Source organism: Ailuropoda melanoleuca, chromosome 4, assembly GCF_002007445.2.
Source record: "Ailuropoda melanoleuca isolate Jingjing chromosome 4, ASM200744v2, whole genome shotgun sequence".
NCBI classification, from domain to species: domain Eukaryota; kingdom Metazoa; phylum Chordata; class Mammalia; order Carnivora; family Ursidae; genus Ailuropoda; species Ailuropoda melanoleuca.
In genome coordinates, this window is record NC_048221.1 from 96,488,233 (window position 1) to 96,512,403 (window position 24,171).

At 41.5% G+C, this 24,171-nt stretch overlaps 2 protein-coding genes and 1 non-coding gene across 5 annotated transcripts in view; 1 reads left to right on the plus strand and 2 right to left on the minus strand.

Annotated features, from left to right (window-relative positions):
- The window catches only part of M1AP (meiosis 1 associated protein), a 55,839-nt gene extending 39,545 nt beyond the window's left edge, over positions 1-16,294 (minus strand). Inside the window, exons 1-2 of the mRNA XM_034659424.1 lie at positions 16,231-16,294; positions 9,309-9,599 (exon numbers count right to left, since the gene is read on the minus strand). Of these exons, the coding sequence (XP_034515315.1) occupies positions 9,309-9,548 (240 nt within the window). The 5' untranslated portion in view covers positions 9,549-9,599; positions 16,231-16,294. The remainder of the gene's footprint in view (positions 1-9,308; positions 9,600-16,230) is intronic.
- Positions 16,295-16,884: 590 nt separating this feature from the next.
- Positions 16,885-16,991, minus strand: LOC117802108. Its single transcript, XR_004625164.1, has one exon. It is a non-coding gene; the product is annotated as a U6 spliceosomal RNA (small nuclear RNA).
- Positions 16,992-18,923: 1,932 nt separating this feature from the next.
- The window catches only part of SEMA4F (ssemaphorin 4F), a 31,023-nt gene continuing 25,775 nt past the window's right edge, over positions 18,924-24,171 (plus strand). For 2 of the 3 annotated variants that reach the window (XM_019801990.2, XM_011227744.3), the window contains exons 1-3: positions 18,924-19,205; positions 21,427-21,578; positions 22,243-22,302. In XM_019801990.2, coding sequence (XP_019657549.1) covers positions 19,061-19,205; positions 21,427-21,578; positions 22,243-22,302 — 357 coding nt within the window. In that variant the 5' untranslated portion in view covers positions 18,924-19,060. Of the gene's footprint in view, positions 19,206-21,426; positions 21,579-22,242; positions 22,303-22,534; positions 22,634-24,171 lie in introns of all 3 variants that reach the window. The other variant, XM_002921462.4, reaches the window with a different exon arrangement.

Here is a 24,171-nt window from a genome sequence, read left to right on the forward strand (position 1 = left end):
TTGCTCATCTATACCTGGAAGATTGCATCTTGCTTTCCCAGTAACCATGGACCAGCTCTGGCTTGGGAAAACCAGTAAACTCTGCATCCAGTCAGCTGCAACTATACTGGTACTGAACTCCAGCCTTGGGAAAGGAGTCCGCTTTTCAAGTTTTTCTTTCCTGGAGATCACTACCTCAGCCCTAAGGTACCATAAAAAGTTCTCATATCTTACAGTTGCTTTATTATCACAGTTTAGTATGTTAAACGATGTTAAAGTTCTCCATATAAACTTCCCTTATTTAAATCACTGTGTAGTTTCTTGCTCCTGATTGGACTCAGACTGATACAGTCTGTGCTCCTACACATACAGTTTCAATTTTTATATTTAAAACTTTGATCTATCTGGACTTTATACTGATGTAAGCAGTGAGTATGGATCTAACTTACTTTTTTCCTACATGGCTATCCAGTTGACCCAAGCATTTACTGGATAATTTTTTCCAATATATTTTATTTTTTAATTTTTAACTTTTTGTACATTTTTTTTAAAGATTTATTTTATTTTATTTTTATTTATTCGAAAGAGATAGAGACAGCCAGTGAGAGAGGGAACACATGCAGGGGGAGAGGGAGAGGAAGAAGCAGGCTCATAGCAGAGGAGCCTGACGCGGGGCTCGATCCCAGAACGCCGGGATCACACCCTGTGCCGAAGGCAGACGCTTAACCGCTGTGCCACCCAGGCGCCCCTACATTTATTTAATTTGAGTAATCTCTGCACCCAACATGGGACTCAAACTCACAACCCTGACATCCAGAGTCTCATGCTCTTCTGACTGAGCCAGCCAGGTGTCCCTCCAATTAATTTTATTTAATTAATTTGTTAATTTATTTAAGAGAGGGAGAGAGAGGTGGGGAGGGACAGCGGGAGAGCAGAGAAAGAATCTTAAGCAGGCTCCACCCCCAGCATGGAGTTTGATACGGTGCTCAATCTCACCACTCTGAGATTATGACCTGAGCTGAAATCAAGAGTCAGATGCTTAAGTGACTGAATCACCCAGGTGCTCCCACTCCAATTAATGTTAAATACCATCTTTATTATATACTAAATTCCTACATATCTTTGGGTCTATTTCTGGACTTTAAATTATATTCCATTGCCTTATCTTTTCTTTCTTTTTTTTAAAAATTATATTATGTTAGTCACCATACAGTACGNAGTCCATAGTCTCTCATGTTTCATTCCCCCTTCTGATTACCCCCCTTTTCTTTATCCCTTTCTTCCCCTACCGATCCTCCTAGTTCTTATGTTCCATAGATGAGAGAAATCATATGATAATTGTCTTTCTCTGCTTGACTTATTTCACTTAGCATTATCTCCTCCAGTGCCGTCCATGTTGCAGCAAATGTTGAGAATTCGTTCTTTCTGATAGCTGAGTAATATTCCATTGTATATATGGACCACAGCTTCTTAATCCAGTCATCTGTTGAAGGGCATCTCGGCTCCTTCCACGATTTAGCTATTGTGGACAATGCTGCTATGAACATTGGGGTGCATATGGCCCTTCTCTTCATGACGTCTGTATCTTTGGGGTAAATACCCAGTAGTCATTGCCCTATCTTTTCAATCTCCAGTATCACACTTTGAATATGTTTAATATTCGAGAGGAATAGTTATTAGCTATTTTTTTCTTTTCTCTTTTAATTTGAACTTTGTTACTAGGATGTCCAGTTTTCCTTGGAAATTCTATCAGGAATTCCATTATATTTACACATTGATTTAGAGATAATGGACATCTTTTTGGTCTGAATCTTCCCCAAAACTTCCCCAATGACTTTTAATTTGTGCAAGTCCTTTGTGTTTCTCAATAGCATTTTAATTCATGTAAGTCTTGCACATCTATTATTAATTTCAATCCTAAGTACCTGATAATTTTGGTTATTGTATGAGATCTTTTCTGCCACTTTAACTTCAAACTTGTTGTTTGGAATATATGAAGGGTATTAATATCTGTATTAGTTCTTGTGCCAGACTATTGTCATGAGTTCTTTCATTGTTTGAAATAATTTTGTTTATTCTCTTGGACATCATTAATCTGCAGGTAACAATCATTTGATCTCCTTCTTTCCTATTTTTATATTCTAATTTATTTCCCTTGTGCAATTGCATCAGTGAAAATCTCCAGAATAGTTTTAAATAATAGTGATAACACAGGAATATATTTAGTGTCTTTTCATTAAGTATGATTTGATTCTTGAGCTGTCATAAACATATGTTGTGCTCAGGGATAGTTACCTATACCTACTTAATTTAAGTTTTTTTAAAAATAAGACTAGATGTTATGTTTTATTAAATGCTTTTTTTCAGTATTTATGGACATGAACATGATCATATTTTTTTCTTAGATGTTTTTCTATAGTAAACTATATTAATGGATTCCCTAGTATTACACCATTTTTTTTTATTCCTGGTATATGATCTTTTAAAATATAAGCTGGGGGTGCCTGGGTGGCTTAGTCAGTTAAGCCTCCAACTCTTGATTTTGGCTCAGGTCATGATCTCAGGGTCGTGGGATGGACCTCTCTGTCAGGCTTTGTGCTCAGCAGGGAGTCTGCTTGAGATTCTCTCTCTCCCTTTTGATCTGCCTCCCCGCACCCACTCTCTCTCTAATAAATAAATAAATCTTAAAAAAATATGTATAAGCTGGATTCTATTGCCTGTGCTTTATTTGGGATTTTGACAAGATATTCATAAATGAGACTTGCTTTAGTTTTTCTTTTCATGCAATATTTGTTGGGTTTTAGTATCAATATTATGTCAACTTCATAAAAAGGATTTGGAAGGTTTTTTTTTCTTTCTGTGGTATGAAACAGTTAAAAAACATAGTAATGATCTGTTCTTTAAAAGTTTGGTATTATTCCCCTGTAAAATCATTTGGTCTTAGTACTTTATTTTGGGGAAGTTAGCTCTTTCGCAACTTTGTTTTATGGGAAATGGTGAGTTCAGATTTTTCTATCTCTTCTGAATTTAATTTTGGTAATTATATTTGCATGGAGAATTATGCATTTCACCCAAGTATATCTGTGGTTATTTTCTCCTTATCTTATTTTGTGTATAGGCAGCTTCTCCTGCCCTCCTCAAACTAAGTTTACTAATGGTTTATCTATCTCCTACCCTCCCCCAAGGAACAAACTTGGGTTTATTAATTTGTTCTACCATTCTCTTATTTTAATATTCATTATTTTTTGTTTTTATTTTTATTATTTCCTTCCTTCAGCTTTCCATAGGTTTGTCTTTTGTTCTTAAGTTGCATGCTTCATTTATTTTGTTTTTCTTGTTTACTAATACAATTTAAAATAAATTAATATAGTTTAAAGATATGAATTTTCCTTCTAGCATTGTCTTTTTTATAACCCATAGGTCTGATATGTAGTGTTTTACTATTATTATTTTCTACACATATTGCAATTTTAGTTTGGATTTCCTCTTGACTCCAAATTTATTTAATAGTTAAAAATTTCCATTAGATAGATACTTTTTGTTCTCTGGTTTTGTAATTTATTTCTAGTTTTATTGCAGGGTGTTCAGAAAATCTTGACTGAACTATCTGTACTTTTGGAATTCATTAAAGTTTTGGGTTTATTTGTGGCTTAATGTATGACTGACTTTTGTGAATATTCCATGAGCACTTAAGGAGGGCAGAGATTTCATAATATTATGATCATATTTCTCTTAAAAATGTTGATGCCATGTTATTTGGTACACAGTTAATCAAAACTGATATATTTTCTATAGATCCCATCTCCAACAAACCTTCTGTACTGAAGATCATCCATAGTGTCTACTCTTCTCTTTGTGTCTAGCATTAAAGTAACATTCTTAGTGTCATTTAGTGCTTTTTGCTCCAAATTCAACCTTGTCTGATATTAAGATCATGTTCTTTTTTTGGGGGGGAGGTTCATTTGCCTAGCCCTTTGCCCTTTCTTTTATTGCCAACATTTCTGAACAACTTTGTTGCACCTGTATCTTTTGAACACAGCAGAGTTTTTAATAGGTGAGTTTAGCACACTTATATTTATTGATATGACAGACATATTTGTTTTTATATTAACATAGACTCTATTTTCATAGCCTTTTCTTTTTTTAGATTTTATTTATTTATTTGACAGAGAGAGAGAGAGCATGTGCATGTGTACAAACTGGGAATGGCAGGCAGAGGGAGAGGTAGAAGCAGGCTCCCTGCTGAGCAGGGAGCCTGATGCAGGGCTCAATCCCAGGGTCTTGTGATCATGACTTGAGTGGAAGGCAGAGGCTTAACTGACTGAGACATCCAGGTGCCCCTCATAGCTTTATTTTTTTTAAGATTTTATTTATTTACTTGAGAGCGAGAAAAAGAGTGAGAGCATGTGTGCAGGCACATAGGAGCAGGGGGAGGGTTAGAGAAAGAAAGAGGGAGAAGCAAACTCTCCACTGAGCATGGAGCCCAATGTGGGGCTCCATCCCAGGACCGCAGGATCATGACCTGAGCTGAAGGCAGATCTATTCTCATAGCTTTTGAAGAATCACTATACTGTATAGCTTTTTGTTCTATATAAGCTTTTATTGTCATAATTAGAAAGGTTTGTATTTGTTTTAGTGATTATAACTACATGTTTATATAATTCCCTTATTTCTTTAGTACTATCCATTAATGAACAATAACAAAAATCTTCACTATAAACAATGACAAAATTTGTATATTTCCTTTTCTTACTCTGCCCCTCCCTCTCCTGCAGTACTCAATTATAGTTTATTATATTATCTTTTTTGGAGTTTACTCTTATAGGGTTTAAAGTAATATATCCCTATTATTTGTCACTTTTAAATAACTTGATTTGAATGTCAGCTATTAAGGATGAGAAAGTAAATGTTATAGCCAAATTAGACCACTATTAGTCCTAAAATTCCACTGTAGATCATATATGGTTTAAATAATTCCTTTGTTCTCATGAAAAGGTAAAAGAATTGGTAAGATACTCACTGTAAGGGAATTCTTCCGAAATTCTGCTTTGAGAGGAGATTAATCATTTTGGTCAGATTTATTTATATTAAGGGCACAATGGATATAAAAGGAATTCTAATATTTTAATTATGATTCTTCTGTCATTATTCCTTATGAAAAGCTCAGGGTTATACTCAGAAATGAAATACTCAGAAATTAAATATGAAGAGATGTATTGAAGTATTCATCTTGGGCAAGGCTTCCTACCTGCTATCTTTCACCATTATATTTTGAGCTAACTTTGCAGATAGAAAATGTTAGAAACTTATATAGGTTAGAGACAGTGGATTTAAGATAACATTTTTCCTTAAACAAAGATTGTGTTGTTCTATACATAAGGTAATGGCATTTTCCCAGTAATTTTCTTGAGCTTTTAAATAGGTTGAACTTACTGTTCTTTTGGAAGGATTTTGGCTTGCAATTTTTCCTGAGTTACTGGTCAGTGATTTTTAGTGTAGAAATGTCTGCCTTTCCCAATGGAATGATTAAGGGACCAAAGGATTTATCTAGGGCTAAATGTACTGAGGAGAGCCTGAGGCATATAACATAGCCACTTAAGAAAGGGAAAAAAAATCCTTTAACCTTTGGTATACATGAGCTCATTTCTCAAAAACCCTCCTGTGTTGGATATCTTCCATTTGCCCTTCTAGATCACTCTCTACTTTTCTCTATCCCTATGCCTGACAGAAGATAGAAAAAGCCAAATGTGATCATGGGACAGACGTGCACAAGGAAAATGGAACAACAGCGGAACATAACCTGCCACATGGCTGCAAATATCACTATCATTTTCATTGTGTCCTCATTGTACTAGTAGGGTATACATAATCACAGATTATATACAGTGAGAATTATACATTTTGTTTACCCATTCACCAGTTAATAGACATTTTAACTGTTTCCAGTTTGCAGCTATTATAAATAATGTTGCCATGAACATTCATGTAAATGTATTGGTGTAGACATGTTTTCATTTTTGTTGGTTAGATTTCTGGGGGTGGAATTGTTGGATTACATGGAAGGTGTATATTTAACTTTTTAAGAATTTGATAAACTATCTTCTAAAGTGGTTGTATCATTTTACCTTCCTGTTAGCAATGAATAAGGGTTATAGATTCTTCCCATTGTCACCAACACTTGGCATTGCCTGTCAGTATTGCCCATCTTTTTCATTGTAGCCATTCTATAAGTGTGTAAAATCACCTTTGTTTTTCTTTAGATTTTTATTTTGAAATAATTATAGATCCACATAAAGTTGCAAAATTGTGGAGATGTCCTGTGTACCCTTCACTCGGTTTTCTTGCAGTGGTTACATCTTATATAACTATAGCTAAATTTTAAAACCAAGAAATTGACTTTGCTACAATGTTTGCATTGAGTTCTATACCATATTACCACACCTGTAGATTCACATCTTGCTAGAGGTTTGTCAATATTACTGATCATATTGAAGAATCAGCTTTTTTTCCCACCAATTTTCCTTTTTTTCTGTTTTCAATTTTATTCATTTATACTTTTCATTATTTCCTACCTTCAGCTTGCTCTGGGTTTATTTTGTTCTCCTTTTCTAGTTTCCTGAGGTGGGATCTTATATTACTGATTTTGAATTATATATTTCCATTTCTAATGTAAGCATTTAGTGCTATAAATGTCCCTCGCAGCACTGCTTTAGCTGGATTCTACAAATTTTGACATATAGTCTTAAAATGTTCATGCAATTCAATATATTAAAAAAAATTCCCTTGCCATTTCTTTTTTGATCCATGAGTTATCTAGAAATGTGCTGTTTAGTTTCCAAGTGTTTGGAGATTTTATGGTTATGTTTCTGTTATTGATTTCTACTTTGACTCTATTGTGGTCAGAGAACAAAGTGTGTATGACTTCAATTCTTTCAAATTTGCTGAAGTTTCTTTTGAGGCCCAGGATATAGTCTATTTTGATGAGTGCTCTGTGGGTGCTTGAAAAGATTGTGTATTCTGCTCTTATTCAGTGGAATATACTTTAAATGTTGATTAGATCCTATGGGCTAATACTTTTCTACATACTTGTAGATATTCTTTCTAGTTGTTCTATTACCTGTCAAAAGGGCATCTGAAGTCTCCAACTATAATTGTGGATTTGTCCATTTCTTCTTTCAGTTCTATCAGTTTTTGCTTCATGTATTTTGCAGCTCTTTTGTTTAGTGTGTACCCATGTAAGATTGGTATGTCTTCTTCTTGGTTTGACTCTTTTATCATCATTTAATATTCTTTTCTGTACCTCATATTCTTTGCTCTAAAGTCTACTTTATTTGACATATTAATACAGCCACTTCTGCTTTGTTTTGGTTAATGTATCAGGGTATATCATTTTCCATCCTTATGCTTTCCAGCCTACTTCTGCTGTGTTTGAAGTTAGTTTTTTATAGAGACTGTATATGTTTGGGTCATTTTCCCCCACTCTGCCAACCTATTTCTTTTAATTGATATACTTAGGCCATTTACATTTAATGTAATTATTGGTATGTCAGCCTGCCAATTTATTTGTTGTTTTCTGTTGTTCCCTCAGTTTTTTGTTTCTGTTTTCTTTTACCTATCTGACTGTGGGTTACTTGCAATTTTTAAGAATTTTTTAGAATTCTGTTTTGATTTATCTATAGTGTTTGAGTGTCTTTGTATTGATCTTTAAGTGGTTGCTCTAAGTTTACATTATATACATATTTTATGTAGAAGTCTCTTTACTCTTCCCTGTTTATAATGCAATTATTTTAAAATATTTCCTCTATATACATTAACAGCAACATCAATGTTACAAGTTTGGCTTTAACTGTCAAATATACAATTAAGAAAACTCAATAGAAGGGCTGTCCTGCTCCCTGCTCCCTTGCAGTGTATTCAATAAACTTCTATCTCCTTTGTTATGCCTTGGATGAATCCTTTCACTGCCCATGCCCGCTTCCACCCCATCATTTTGCTCCACATTTGGGGGCCCCCATCTGATTGAGAGAGACACCACACCTTCCTGCAGCTCCCACAGGGCCTCCACTCTGTCTTCTCAGACACCACCTCAATAGGGAGGGGCAGAAATACCCTGTTAATATTGGGTACGTGGGTGGGAGTCCAGGCTCTGTTGTTGTTCCCAGAGACCCTAGAGGGAGGAGGTCTTATTCCCACCAGGTAGGGATAAAAGTTGTGATTTTCTACTAGGCCTTCTCTGACTATCCCTGCAGCAAGGCTATCTCAGGAAAGGGATGCACTAGAACCTCTGAGGTCTTTCCCATCCCTGTGATTCTGAACTTTATATAAGTGAAGATTTGCATTTCTTTAAGGAGGAGGAGAGACAGTTGTCTATGTGTGAAAAAGCTTCATAAAAGCACTGTCTCTGTTCCAGTGTTTGCCTTCTGAAATCTTAGGGGGTTTTTCACCTGAGTCCTATGGGGAACTGTAGAGAAAATATTTTCATGTGTCTTCACAGTTAGGCTTTCTGAGCAAAGAAAGCTAGAACTTCGGATAAAAGACAAGTCTTGGAAAATAAAGAATAATTTAGACAGAGACCTCTGAAGACACTTAGACTTATTTCCCTGTATTTACATTTCAAAGGAGGATGAAAGGGGTCAGTTGCTTACATTCCAAAGGACTGTAAATGCCAAGGTTTCTCTCCATCTCAGGAGTGGAGCAGGGGCAAGATGTGACCTATTTACACACTCAGATGAATAATTCTGGAGTTCCTCTTCTGCAGTATAAACTGTAGTGTCTCTCTCCATCAGATGCGGGCCCCCAAATGTGGGACAACAATTGGGTGGAAGCCAGTGTGTGGCAGAACAAAGGAGACAGAAATTTATTGAATATACCTGAAAGGAAGCAGTGGGCAGGACAGCAAAGGAGAAACTGCCTGCAAGGAGGCAGTGAAGGGGGCTGTACTTAAAGCGGGAAGGTGAGGCGGTATGGGGACATATGGAATTTTTCCCTTTTTTGGTAACTGCCTGGTCCTAAGTACCCCATTGGTCAGTTAGGGCTTATCGATATTTTGAGGTGGGCTGTCTGATGGGCTTGTCTGTATTCAGCCAGGTGGTTGCTGTGTGCCCTTCTGCCTTCATCAACTTTCCATGCTCAAGCTTGTTGCCTAAAAGCGGCCTCTACGTAAACCCTTCATGTGCAGGATGACATCTGGTTCTCCTTATGTTGCCTGTGGGGTATTGGATGTGAAGAATGGGCACAGTTATTGCTGTTAGTAATAATAACTGTGATCTCTGCTCCAGAAACCTCATATTTGTTTTCAGGAAAAAATGATCAAATATAGATATACTCACCACAAAGGGAAGGATACACTCATGTTGATTTTGTACCACATATAAGCTGAAGAGGGACATGCGGCTGGGGCCCATCAAGCTGCAGGCTAGAGAGAAAAAGTTCTGCAGAGCCTCACAGAGATTGGAGCAGGTGTCAGCCCAGGATGGTAGGGCAATTTGCACAATGAGAAGCCTTGGAGGTTGCTGGTAAATCTGCATGGGTGTGGAGGGTCCTTTACCAGTGCTTCGCCCATGATACATGGTAACTAGACCAGAGATGAACTGCAGCCACTACCTGGATATTCTCTATACCTACAGGGAAGGAAAGAGAAATCACTGGGTTTCATAAAACTGAATCATGCTTGGTTGATATGATGAACACAGGCCTAGAGGACTAAGTCTAGAAAGGAGTCAGGCTGGGTACTAACTCAAGTTTCTCTAGGCTATCACATCTTAACAGCTCCCAAGGGATCTAGATGTTTACCTGTAATGCAAGGCTGAGCGAGCTTACAGATGCTGAGTGGAACTAAACAAAAAGAGACACAAAGGCCAAATTTCAGTCTCAAAGTAAGTTATCTGCTCTCATAAACTTTATTTCTTTATCAGCATTTATTGTACTGTATTTATAATTTGTTTCTTTGACTGCCTCCCCATCTACACTGTGAGCTTCCCAAGGCTGGAGAACTTGTCAACTTTATTTATCAGTGTTTAGCACAGTGTTTATTTGGTACATAATAATTCTTAAAAATAAAAATATGACCAAGTTTTCTCCCATAGGACCTATGCAGGCAGAGCGTGCTGGGAAAATTGTGGAGTAGGAGGACCCTGGGCTCACCTCTTACCTTGTGGCTGCCTAGAGAACACCCACATCAGCATAAATAACCCAGAAAGCAACTGGAAAACTGGCAGGACAGAATCTCTGCAGCCCGGCATAGACAAGTGGCCACAGTGAAGCAGATCCACCCCCTCCAATCCCTCTTGGCAAGATCCCATCATAGCAGTGCTGCAAGCCTGGCAATGTGTATGCAGCCCAGAGAAGGGTCAGCATCACCCCAAAGTGAGTCCTGCTCCAGGGAGAGGGGAAGATAACCACACACCAGTTTGATTGCGACCCCAGCAGTGGGCTGGGGGCAGGCAGCTGGTCTGACTGCAGACCCCACCCACCAACAAAAGCTTCTCAGGGGACAACACAGGGAAAGTGCCTGCAGTTTGGTGCTACTTCATCTCTGGCAAACACCTGTTCCAACTCAACTGAAGCCTGAGACCGCCCTGGACTCGCCCACTAACACCATAGGCACCAGACTCTGACCACACAGAGAGCCATGGCAGGCTGGACTGAAGGCAAACACAGCTCCGCCACAACAGTAGGACACCCCTGTAGCAACACACATAGGAGACACACCTGAAGCACCATTTTCTGGTGAAAAGGAGACATTGCACTGCAAGACCTCTTCTTCATAAAGCTGCTACTTTCAAGTGCAGGAGGCGTAGCTAACTTTCCTAACACATAGAAACAGACGCAGCAATAGACAAAATGAGGAGACAGAGGAACATGTCCCAGATGAAAGAGCGGACAAAATCAGAGCAAGAGACCTAAACAAAATGGAGATAAGTAATATGTCTGATAGTGAATTTAAAGTAATGCTCATAAAGATACTCGGTAGAATTGAGAAAGAAGTACAGAACCTCCATGAGACCCTCCACCAAGACATAGTATACATAAAAAAGAACGAATTAGAGCTATTGGACTCACTAAATGGAAATAAAAATAGACCACCTGGAATAAAGAGCAAACAAGAGGAAGTAGAAGAACTTATCAGCCACCTGGAGGACAGAGTAATGGAAAATAATCAAGCTGAGCAGATGAGAGGGGAAAACAACATGCAAAATGAGAATAGACACAGGGAACTCAGCGACACTGTCAAACGTAACAGTCACATGATAGGAATCCCAGAAGGAGAAGAGTGAGAAAAGGGGGCAGAAGATTTGTTCGAAGAAATAATAGCTGAAAACTTCCTGAACTGGGAAAGGAAAGAGAAATCCAGATTCAGGAGGCACAGAGAGACCCCAATAAAACCAACCCAAAGAGGTCTGCACCAAGACGCAAAGTAAATAAGATGGCCAAAAATAGTGATAAAGAGAGAATTTTAAAAACAGCAAGAGAAAGGAAAGCAGTGGCATACAAGGGAAATCCCATACGGCTATCAGTGGGTTTTTCAGCAGAAACTTTGCAGGCCAGAGGGAGCGGCGTGATAAATTCCAACTGCTAAAAGGAGACAATCTACAGCCAAGAATACTCTATCCAGCAAGGCTTTCATTAAGAATAGAATGAGAGATAGAATTTCCCAGAAAAAAAAAGTTAAAAGCAAAACCAGCCACGTCCTTGTCATACACGATGCCATCGGCCTGTTGGTCCCAAAGTCACAGTCCAGCCGCCCTCCTGCATGAGTCAGCATGCATGGCCTGCCACCTGCTCAATGCCAAGTCAACACACCTTCACCTCAGATTGTCAAAGGCTCAAACTGGCACTCTTCCCCTCAAATTCCAGCCTCTGTGCTCAAGTTTGTGCACAAAAGTGGGCATAATTATTATAACAGCATGAAGCAACCCAAACAGTGACACTATTTATGTGGAATATACAATGGATAAAAGGAGTGTGCTAGGCTGAGAACATCTGCAACAAGCACATCAAAGAACAATACATACAACATGATTCTGGTTAGTAAAAGAAACAAACCTGGGAAAAATAAAACAAGACAAAATCAGAGAGGGAGACAAACCATAAGAGACTCTTAAGCATAGGAAACAAATGGAGGGTTGCTGGAGGGGACGGGGTGGGGGGATGGAGAGCTGGGTGATGGGCATTAAGGAGGGCACATGATGTAATGAGCACTGGGTGTTACATGCAACTGATGAACCACTGAACTCTACCTTGGAAACTAATAATACATTATACATTAATTAATTGAATTTAAATTAAAAAAGGAACCCCCCCAAAAGATCCATGCAAGACCCTTTATGACTTGACCTTCAGCCTTATTGAAGGCTATTCCTCACCTCAAGCTTTTCACTGAAATAAAACCAAATATACCATTCACTTCAGTGTGTTTGCTAATATTGTTTTCTTTGTCTCCAACACCCTTGTTTTCTTTCTTTCTGGCTACTCACATCTATGCCCAGGGCTCAGATTCAGAAAGGAGAACAAATGAGGACATAGAAACAATATTAGGAATGAGAAGGCGACATCTCTACATCCTTATAAATGCTCAAACATGGAGAGGATTATGGAAAGATAAAACTAACAACCTTATGCCAATAAATTTGATAAAATGGAAAAATCACTAGAAGAATTTATCTAACAAAAGCAGCAAAAGACTATTCATAACAGTTTTGTTCACAATTACTGCAAATTGCAAACAACACAAATGTCAATCCACATTAGAATGGATAAATTCTGGTATATTTACACAGATAGCAATAAAAATGAATGAAGTAGTTACATATGACAACCTGGGTGACTCTAAGAAACATAAGCAAGACACAAAGAATACATATAGTACAATTTCACCCACATATATTTTAAAAATAAGCACAAATAGCAATATTGTTTAAGGATGTGTATATAATGGTTAAATCAAGGAAATAACTATCATAAAATTAAGGTAGTGATTTTCTTTAGAAAGGAAGAGGAGTATCATGATGAGAAGGGACAGAAGAGGAGGTTTTGGGGTATTGTCAATGTTCTATATTTTGACCTTTGTTGTGATTAACTGGGTGATCACTTTATAATTAGTAAGCTGTATATTCATATTTTATGATATGTTCTCTATATATGTTATATTTAATCATAAAATATTTCAAAAAGAACATTAGGATGGTCATAAAAGAAATAATTTTAAATTTATTTTTATTTTTTAAAAAGATTTTATTTATTTGAGAGAGAGAGAGAACATGAGAGAGAGAGAGAGCATAAGCAGGGAGACAGGCAGAGGGAGAAGAAGACTCCCTGCTGAGCAGGGAGCCTGATTCAAGGCTCGATCCTAGGACCCTGGGATCATGACCTGAGCTGAAGGCAGATGCTTACCTGACTAAGCCACCCAGGTGCCCCAAAGAAAATTTTTTTAGATTAAAAAATCATTTCTGGTAACTAAAATAATTCTATGTAATTGTTAGCTAAAGAATGAAGGGAAAATAAAAACTTATTTGATATTCCCAGGTCCAAGACAAATATCATATTTATAATAATTCTCAGAAACACTTTGGCATTTAGGATCTTGAAAAGTGATCTAAAAGTGAATAGTTAAATGTGTTCCTCAAAATTAATTAGTGAAGTTATTCCCCTTCAAACTTTCCTTTTGGTTAGTAGAACTCAGCATTTGTTCATTCAGCAATTTTTTATTGAGTTCCAATTATGTGTTGGGTACAGCTGAACAAATAAGTGAATGAATATGTTAATCTATTAAAAGTAATCTTGACCTAGAAATCCAAATCATTGACTAATGTATTCAGTAAGAAAGCACATATCTTTTAACTGTACTTTTAAATTAAGTGCATGGGATCAATGTAATGCTGAATTTAAGACTAACACACAGATTCACATAAACAGGCACCCAGACAGAGGTCTTGTTTAATGTAGAATGAGCTTCTACTCCCCCTCTCCATCTTCCCTCACATCTAAAACTCTTGTCATTTTAGAGTATGGGCAGTTCTAAGTTTGCATGGTTCCAATATATATGAACTCTTACTATAGTTAATTAATACCAGTCCCCATCAACATAGTTCAAATTTCAGTTACCATGGAATATTAATGCAAGTAATTACATAAAATATAGATCACAGCTAGCTCTTCAGTCCATAAATCACTACAGAAGTAACAGATGTTCATCATGATCAGTGATCAATTATGCCACTTTTTTCAAAGTTTGTCACTGACTGGTCCCTGCAGACACTTATTCAGTTTGAGCGCAGAAAGTAAAGTGTGTAGTTGTTTTACCTCTTTGTCTGCTACTGATAAACCCATGTGACGTTTAACAAAAATGGATAATTGAAAGAGGGAATTGGCCAAAATTGGCCATTTCAAGATGAAAGTGTAGCAAAGAAATGACACATGGTAATGGTAAAAAGTCAAAGTTGAATTGAACAGAAATGGAATTACAGAAGAAAATGCTGACTGTGAGAATGCTGACAATGCCACCATTTGACAGACTCTAGATAAGCAGCTAGAGAACTTTGTGAAGGTGAACTTAACATAAATGGGGAAAGTGGTTGTGACAAAAAGTATGAAGATGGCCCAGAGAAAGTGCCACCAACAAAAACATTTCATATTAAAGGAACTCTTGGAGCTATTTGACAAAACTGAAAGCACAAAGGATATAATGTTGGAAGCTGATCCAAACTTAGGAGTATGACAATCAGCTAAGGCATAAAAAAGATGCTTGCTCGATCATAAGTTATACCATGAGAGGAAGACAAGCACAAGGGCTGTTCAAACTATTTTTGATAAGTTTTTTACAAAGAAATAGGACATTCTGATACCCAATGTTTCCAATGTTTTAAATTACAGTATGATTAATAGATATTATTTTTACTATTTTTTATTTCCCACTTACGGCTGATAGATTTTAACAATTTTGAAAGGTCCTGGAACAAATATAACTTTTCCCCATTGATTGTTCAGACTACTTTGAATGGTTTCAGCTTGCACAAGTCATTTTTAGATCCCACACTTGTGTGCAACTCCAAGATTGTACTTCAAATGAGGTAAGAGGCAGCCCTCTTCCCTCTACTCTCAAACATGATCAATTGATACATTTGATGTATCTGGGCATAGGACTAAGCAGGATCTGACTATTTTTGGTCCTGTGCTCTCCAGTTTTGCCCAAACACCCACTTATTAGTGTCTCTCTGCAAACTGGTTAAACCTGGAACTGGGCCTTGAACCACCGAAAGCCATCAAGTTACTCCCTTACTAAAAACCCTCCAGTGGCTTCCAATTGCATTAGAAATCCTTATCCTGGCTCTCAAGTTCCGCATGTATCTCCTTCCCAAGTCTCAGTCCTCACGCCATGGCATCCCCTGCCCAGCCCCCTCCCACCCTACCCGCCCCTGAGGCACCTTTCAGGTCCACAAACGCGTGGGCCTCTCACTGTGGCTCCTGCAGCTGCTGGAAGTTCTTCTCCATCATTACCCTCCTAAACCCTACTCATCTTTTAGGTCTTTGACTTCAGGCTTTATAGGTTAGGGACCCTTTACGTATCCTCACAAAAGCGCCTATACTATGCCTTTATAGCCCTTATGACAGTGTCTGATAAACGATAAAATGGTTCTCCTTCCCGCAGGGCTACGTTAAAAATTTCTTGGATCCTAAGCACTTTTGCCTTCGTGAGGCACTTCCTCATTAAAAAAAATAATAATAAACATTAACTAATAGATTTTCGTGGGCCCTAAAACTTGCACTTTTTCCTCTGATATAAGAAAAAAAATCAAAACACGTTCTTTGATCCTAAAGGGTCATTGTTTTCTTGACTTTACATGAAGTTCGAACATTGTCCTGCCCACCCCCCCCCACCAAGCGTCGACGGGCCTAGGCGCCGCTTCTACCGTGCCTGGCGGATTGGCAGTGCAGCCCCCAGGCCTGGGAACGCCAGCCCACCGAGTTGAGGTGGCGTCGCGGTCCTCAGACACGTGTGTGGAGGGGCCGCTCGGGCCCGCGGTGCGTTAGAACCGGTGGGCGTCGGTGCTGCCCCGGCCCGGCCCGCCAAAACCTGCCTGAGAGCGGTCCGAACTCGGCCCAGGCCCACCCTGCGAGGCGCTCTCCTACGCGCTCTCGGGCTTTCCTCCCGCTGAGGTCGTCCTCCCGCTGAGGCCCTCGGCCCTCCTCCTAACCCGACGCAGGGAAAGCGAGGCTATTCCGCCTTCCTTGGGAAGGCAAAGGCCCCATTACCTGGTCCTCTGGCTAACGGAGTGTGCCTGCGCCGCGGAAGGCGCCCCCGTCAGGAAGACGGCGGCTGCGCGGGGCTGCTCACTGCGCGCGCAGCCTCAGGGGCTCCCTCAGGGTCTATCTCAAGACCACAGTCTCCAAGTCTTTGGGCGCCAGGGAAATGGCCCTACTTTGGCCCTGAGGTGGAGTTTTGTATCTCTGTTGAGAATGTTATGCGAAACTTGACACTTCCTCCTTAGCTAACTCCCAGCCCCAATTAAATATTCCAGTAACACCCCCCCAACATTCCAGGGGCATCCCCATTGTGTCCTTAGGTTTAACCTTTCTCTTCCACATCGTTCATTCACTTATTCAGTTGGTCACTCTTTTGTTCAATAAATACTTGTTGAGGGCACACTATGTGCCAGGCACTGTGATAGGATTGGGATTCAGTGGACATACAATGGTCCCTGCCCTCATGGAGTTTAGTATACTTTCAAGAAACTCTTTCAAGCCTTCAAACCTCTACATTCCAAAAGGGTCTGCCCGTTTCTACTCATGCTCATTCTCATTTGCTTGCTGTTGATTCCTACAGTCACTTTGACAAAATTCAGTGGAGATAGGAGTGTCTGCTGGCTTGCTGTATCAATCTCAAATGTCTATTTTCCCTTCTAGACTAAGCAATTTGAATTCAGGAACCATGTTTTGTGTGTCTCTGCACAGGGGCCATACTAATCTTCTCTGTATCGTTACTATTTTAATATATGTGTTGCCCAAGTGAGCCCTAGAAACTGTATTTTTTTTTTAAAGATTTTATTTTTATTTATTCGACAGAGAGAGAGACAGCCAGCGAGAGAGGGAACACAAGCAGGGGGAGTGGGAGAGGAAGAAGCAGGCTCATAGCAGAAGAGCCTGATGTGGGGCTCGATCCCATAACGCCGGGATCACGCCCTGAGCTGAAGGCAGAGGCTTAACCGCTGTGCCACCCAGGCGCCCCTAGAAACTGTATTTTAATCATCTTCTTACCTCTGGTACTTTAAAAATGCCTAGCACATAGTAGATCCTCAGTAACTATTGAATGAATAAATCAGAACGTGCACTATAGAGAGATTACCCTGATGGCAATCTGGAAAGGGAGAGATTGGAGGCAGAGTTTGCTTTTTTTTTTTTTTAATGAAACTATTGTATAGTCTAGGTAAGCAATAATAAAGTCCTGAACTATGATGATGATAATGGAAAGAAAAGGACAAACTTAAGTTATTTATGAGGCAGAATTAAGAGGACACAATGACTGTTTACATATGGACGTGGTAGCCAGCCTCCAGGATGGTCCCCTGCAATCCTTATATTCCACTCTTGTATAGTTCCTACCCACAATGCATGAGAGTTGGCCTGTGGGACTGACAGAATATGGCAGAAATTATTATGCTTTACTTCTGAGGCTAGATTATAAAAGACATTGTGACTTTCACCTTGCTTTTTTGGGTCACTTGCTCTGAAGAAGTAACACTATATTTTGACATTCCAACAATCCCATGGAGAGGTCCATATGGAAAGGAATTGAGACTTATTGCTAATAGCTACTATCAACTTGCCGGGCATGGAATTAAGCCATCCTGGAAGTGGATCGTCCAACCCTAATCAAGCATTCAGGTGACTGCAGCCCCATCCAATATCAGGACTATAAGCTCTTTTTATTTTTTTAAAGATTTTATTTATGTATTTGTCAGTGAGAGAGAGAGAGAGAGAGAGTTCACAAGCAGGGAGAGTGGCAGGCAGAGGGAGAAGCAGACTCCCTGCTGAGTAAGGAGCACGATGCGGGACTGGATTCCAGGACTCTGGGATCATGACCTGAGCTGAAGGCAAATGCTTAACCAACTGAGCCACCCAGGCATCCCAGGACTATAAGCTCTTGAGAGACAGGGGGCTAGACAGCTCAGCTTAGCTGTGGCTGAATTCCTGACACAGGGAAACTGGGAGAGATAATAAATGTGAGAGATAAATGTTTATTGTTTTAAGCCACTGAATTTTGATGTTAATTTGTTAACATTTGTTACGTAGCCTAGATAACCAAAGAGTGGGGGATGAAAGAGGAGAAAGCAAAGACTACCTGCAAAGCTATAAATTGGAGTACGAAGTGCTTGAAGAAGGGGCAGGGAGAAATTGGGATGGGGAGATAGTGAGTTATTTTCAGGCCCTGTGTTTGTCTTGTCTGTAGGATTTCCAAGTGGATATATCCATAGGTAGTCTTTCCCCCTCGCTCTCAAAGGCCTACTCATCCTTGAACACTCAGTTCAGGTGTCACTTCTGTGAAACCTTCATGATTTGCTCAGGCAAAACCTAAATCTTCTGAACATTTATTTCACATTATTATAGAAAACATAAATCACTTTGCATTGCAATTTCGCAGTTGTTAAATGCTTGCTAAAGTGACACTTTTGAGAAATTTGGTGTGTGTACCCATTCCACACATATTTTCCCTATTAGTACAGATAACGGGCATTTGAGCTTTTGGAGCCCACTGAGCAAACCCGCCCCTGGAAGACCTGGAGCCACACCTCCAGCGAGGCTCCGAAGTAGAACTCCCACCTATACCTTGTCTAACTCCGCCTGTACCTGGGTTGGCCCTCTTCGTTCCTTAGCTCCGCCTCCTCCCAACTCCGATTGGCTGGAGGAGGAAATCGGCTCGACCATTAGTTCTTTCTTGAAGGGGCGGAGCCGGGTTGCGTTCTTGTCTGGCCGACGCAGGCCGAACCGGACCGAGGAGAACCGAGCGGGGCCGAGGCCGGCGGCGCGGCGGCTCTGAGCTGAGGTGGCAGGGCGCACCCTACCCAGCGGCCAGGCGGAGCCAAAGATGCTGGCTTCTGCCACGCCGCCCCTCCCGGGCTCCCAGCCGCCTCCGGCCTCGCCCTTCCCGCTGCTGCTTCTGGCGGTGCTGAGCGGCCCGGTATCCGGCCGCGTACCCCGCTCGGTGCCCAGGACCTCGCTTCCTATCTCCGGTAAGGCGTGGGCGCCCTCGCCCTCAGCCCTTCGCGCCGCGCCCAGGCCCCGCCTGCAGGTGCCCGCACCCACCTGCCCTACGTACGGACCCGGACACGCGCTCTGGGGCCCTTGGGCGCAGCGCCCCGCGTCCCGCGCCGCCCACGCCCCGCCAGGACCAGGGCGGGACCCCCACGCGGTGCTGCTCCCAAGACACGCCCAGGCGGCTCCCGCGGCCCCTCACTCGCAGAACCGCGGGAGGGTTGAGCCCCTCACCGAGCAGACGCGGACACTGAGGCCCAGGCAGGGGATGGGGGTTTCCTGAGGTCGTCCATTTCAGAGTTCCTACTCCCTTATTCCGTCTTCCCAGATATACACCTGTGTCCCTCATGCCAGCTTGACGCCCGTTCTTCTTCCAACTCATTGGTCTTTCATTCTACTCCAGCTACCCATCCTTCTCCAGCTCAGCATTTCCATCTGCCCACTTCTCAAATCCGTTCCCTTATCATCCTTTATACCTCTCTGCAAGCTTTTTGCCCTGCTGGTAGCCCTCCTCTCCCTAACCATCACTTCCCAGGCCTCTCGCAGCTCTGGCACAACTCCCATTCTCAGATCCATGATCCACCGTAACCCTCCTAACTCCTCAGCATTCCCTGCTCTCTCTACCCGTTCCCTACATTGAGTGTTGGGAAACTGTTCAGTGAGTTGATTTAAAAATCTGTTTAAATGATTTCTAAAATCTTCAGAAGAAAAAAAAAGGAGGAAGGAGATTTGGTCCTTTCAAAAGATGAGGAAGAAGCCAGGGGATGCCACAAGTTTAAAAATGGTCATTGGAATGATTCACACTTTAATGGCTCTTGCTGAGGTGGGCATGAGCATGGCCACTGACCTTGTTTCTTCCCAGTGGGCAATGAGTGTTAGCACCTTGTGCAGACAGAACCAGTGAAGCTGAGAGGACAACCTGTTGGCAAAACCTCACAAGTGGGTAATAGTAGTGTGGAGTCTAAACGTCAGCCTAGTGACATATAGGGTTGCTATGAATCCAGAAGACAAAGTTGTGGTCAGAGACTGGGGTTTGTTTGTGCTGGAGCAATAGCCACAAAATAGAATTGAGGTTGCCTGGCTGGGTTGATAACTAGAAATGCACAGAAGTCTAGATAGCAAGGTGAAACAGAACTGGGGATACAAAGGGAGGTTGGGTGAACAGGGCTTATAATGAGCATGAGAGAAGAGGCAGGTACAGCATAGACATGAGTTTGGGTGTGCGAGGATGGGGTGGGTGGGGCCCCATGGATCAGCACAACTAGGAATGAATGGCTTGGAGCCGTTCTGTCTGTCTTGAGGGTGGCTGAGCAGATGAAGCAGGTGGAGCAGAGCCATGTTAGTGCAGGGATAGGGGCCCTAGAGTGAGCTAAGAAGGTAAATTCATGCTAACTTATTTGTCATAATCTTTAAATAGAGTTTTGAATGATGATGTGAAGTTTAGGTTTGGCCCAAATGGAACACATGCCTAAGTAAGAAAGAAAGGAGCCATTTTGAAACATGTAGTACATGTCAGTTGCTTCCACATATGTTATCACATTTAATTCTGTCAACAAGCCTCGTTGTTAGCGTTTACAGATGAGAAAAGTGATGCTCAGGGCAAGTAACTTACTCAAGATCATACAACTGGTAAGTGAAAGAGCCACATTTAAACTCGGGCTGATCCATTTGCAAAACATATACTCTTGCCTACTCTTTACCTCTTTGGGTGGGAATGGGGTGGGGTTGGGGAGGACAAGAACAGTGGGAAAGACAGGTGATAGTCTCCTAAAGTGTTGGTAGAAAGAGTGAATTGTTTTCCAAGTAAAAAGAAGTTAATAAGTAGTGATTAAAAAAAATTAGAGAGGAAAGTACTTCTACCTTCTATAAGAATTTTCAAATTATATATCATGTTGCTATGAATAGAAATTACAGACTTAATATTTATGCTGTTATTTTAATGAAGTGTTTTATTTTTACATAAAAAGCATAGTTGACTCCATTATCTGCTAAATATTCTGGCCTCATCAGTTCTATCTCTTTGGGGAGGTTAGATGGTTGTTGGCCTGTCAAAGCTCTGTTTTCTGCCCTCATGGCTGCTAAATAAATAGTACTTGGAAGAAAACAGAAATTGAGCCCTTGGGTTTTGCCCTTGTGGCCCCAACCCTTATGAAGCAGTGGCTGATATTACTCTCCCCTCTCACCCTCTCTTCCTGCCAGAGGCTGACTCCTATCTCACCCGGTTCACCGTCCCTCAGACATACAATTACTCTGTCCTCCTCGTGGATCCTGCTTCCCATACGCTTTATGTTGGCGCCCGGGACACCATCTTCGCTTTATCCCTCCCCTTCTCACGGGAGAGACCCCGAAGGGTGAGAGATGAAACTGGGGAGGATCCAGACCCCAGAGCATGTGATCAGATACATAGTTTTATGGGATTGGTGGTGGTGGGGTGTTCATAATAACCAAATATGTAACTGGTGGTGGTAGGAGGGGGAGTATTGGTGAAAATGAGCATAGGAAGAATATTCATTATCTTCACTAAGGGTGATGGGGGTGGTCATGTGACTGGGAAGGCTATGAGGGAGGTTTATGATGGGGAGGAGGCCACAGTGACCAGGTTTCAGGTCACAGTGGGCAGAGGAATCATTAGAATCACATTTCTTTAGGACAATAGCTTTTCAACTTTTTTGATCACCCCTTAGTAAGAAATATTTGATACATTTTGACCCAGGACAGGCAGTGTGTATTGAAAGATCCCTTTCTTGAAACAATATCTTTTCTCCTATATGTGATACATTCTGATAAATCCTATTTCATTAAAAATAAAAGCAATTGATTTCATTACTCATTAATGGATGGAGACCTCCAGTTTGAAAAACAATGTTCTCATCTGTGGTGGTGGTGGTGGTCGGGGTGGGGGTGCGGGGCTCTGCAGTTGTCAGATTGATGGATGTTATGGAACTGTTTTACCTACCCTGACTTGAGAGGAATTTGGGGAGAATGTGGGAGAAACAATTACCCCCCCTTTCTCAGATTGACTGGACGGTGCCTGAGGCCCACAGACAGAACTGTAGGAAGAAGGGCAAGAAGGAGGTAGGTGTGAATCTTGTCCCTGTCCTGAGTGTCAGTTAAGACCTAGTTCCATCCCTGACTCCGTGTCTGTCCCCTGCAGTGCTCCCATCCCAGTGGGCCCAGGCAGGGGCTCTAACACCATGTCATCACCTGTCATCTCTAATCCCAGAGCTGCATCTAACTGTTCTGACACTACCCTACCTCTCCTTGTACCTGCTGCTTCTGATTCTTTCTAATCATCTCTGACCCCCAGGATGAATGTCACAATTTTGTCCAGATTCTCGCCATTGCCAATGCCTCTCACCTCCTCACTTGTGGCACCTTCGCTTTTGATCCGAAGTGCGGGGTTATTGTGAGTGACGGTGGGAGGATGGGAAAGGTCTTCTGTGAGTGACTGTGATGGGAGCATGCTTAAGGCAACACTTGTGCATGATACACACTGGGGTGAGGGATGTCCTCACAGGGTGGAGCCTGTGTCTGCCACGGAAGGGGGGGCAGGAGAGGGAGGGGGAGGGAGGTAGAAGGTGAGGTATACTGAGTGTAAAGAGAGAAGAGGGATGGTAAAGGGGATTAGGGATGCTAGCTAGGCCTGGAGGATGATAAATCCAGGAGAGACTTTAGAGGCCAGTAACTCTTGTTTCCTTTGCTCTGTGTATGCTTTGTCCAGGCAGCCTAGGTCCATTTCTTAATCAGCACAATCCATGCCTGTGTCTTCCTCCCATGGCATGTGACCGTTTCTCACCCTCTTCTCCCTCCTCTACTGCCAGCTTCATTCTGTGTGGGCTGTGACCCTCTGCTCTCATGGCTCCTGAGGTCACTGCCCACTAATGTAGTATTTGGATCTTGCCTTCAAAGTGGCCGCTCTGTCAGTCACCTTTTCTCTGAGGTCCTGTTCGTTGCTGCTGGAGCCCTGGGCATCTCCACCCTCACACTCAGGCTGACTTGAGACATGTATATCCCTGATCATCTCTAGGCTAGTCATGGCTTCTGGAGTTAATGGGACCGGTAGCATCTCAGGAAGGTCTTAATGTTTTTGAACCCTTAGGTTTTCCCATCAGTTATTCAAAAGTCAGTCACTGGTCTTCTGCCAGCATACAGTTGTGACAAGAATCTAGGATGAGTCAAAAGCCTCCTGTGTTCTTTGTATTCAGTGGCTTCCCTTTCTGCTTCAAGGAGCAATAGGAGGAGTGCAATGACTCCCTTTCCTGGTTCTGATCCTTAACCGTAGATTTTGACTTGACCCTTCTGCAAACTGTAGTACTCCTTGCCACCCGGATCTCATCAGTGTATATGTCCAAACCCCTCCTTGTTGAAGACCATCCTCATATCTCTGGCTTTGAATGCTGTAGTTGTATGTGCTTGATTGCCCCAGTCAGTCTCTCTGGGCTGCCCCTGAGGTTAGTTGGGTTTTTGTTGAGTCTTTTTTGTAATGTGGATGAAAGACTCTCCACCAGGGTGTGGATAGCTTCCTCATCTTGGGAAGGTTTCTAGTTTGGGGTGGTGTTGAAAATCTCTATATCCCATCAGGTGATGTTGAGGGTATGGTTTCCTTACAGTTCTCACAAAGCTCGGAAAGTAGTGGTAGAACTACCATTGCCATATAGGTCTTTTTCCAGTTTGCACACACTTGGGAAACCCATGGGTGTGAATCCCGGTGCCATGGCTCAACACGATCACTTCAAGTTAGTCTCCTAGAGCCTTCTATTCTTCCTTGGCTCACTGAGGGAACCTAATGGCTGTTAGATTCTACAGACATAAAATGTTGTGTACATCCTGTCAGGATTCTACTTCTATCCATTCCTGAGAAAAGTCAGTAACCAGAGTGAAGCGAGGGGTCTGCCTTTGCACTCCCATGACTTTTAGCTCCTTCTCTGAACTCTCCTATCTAGC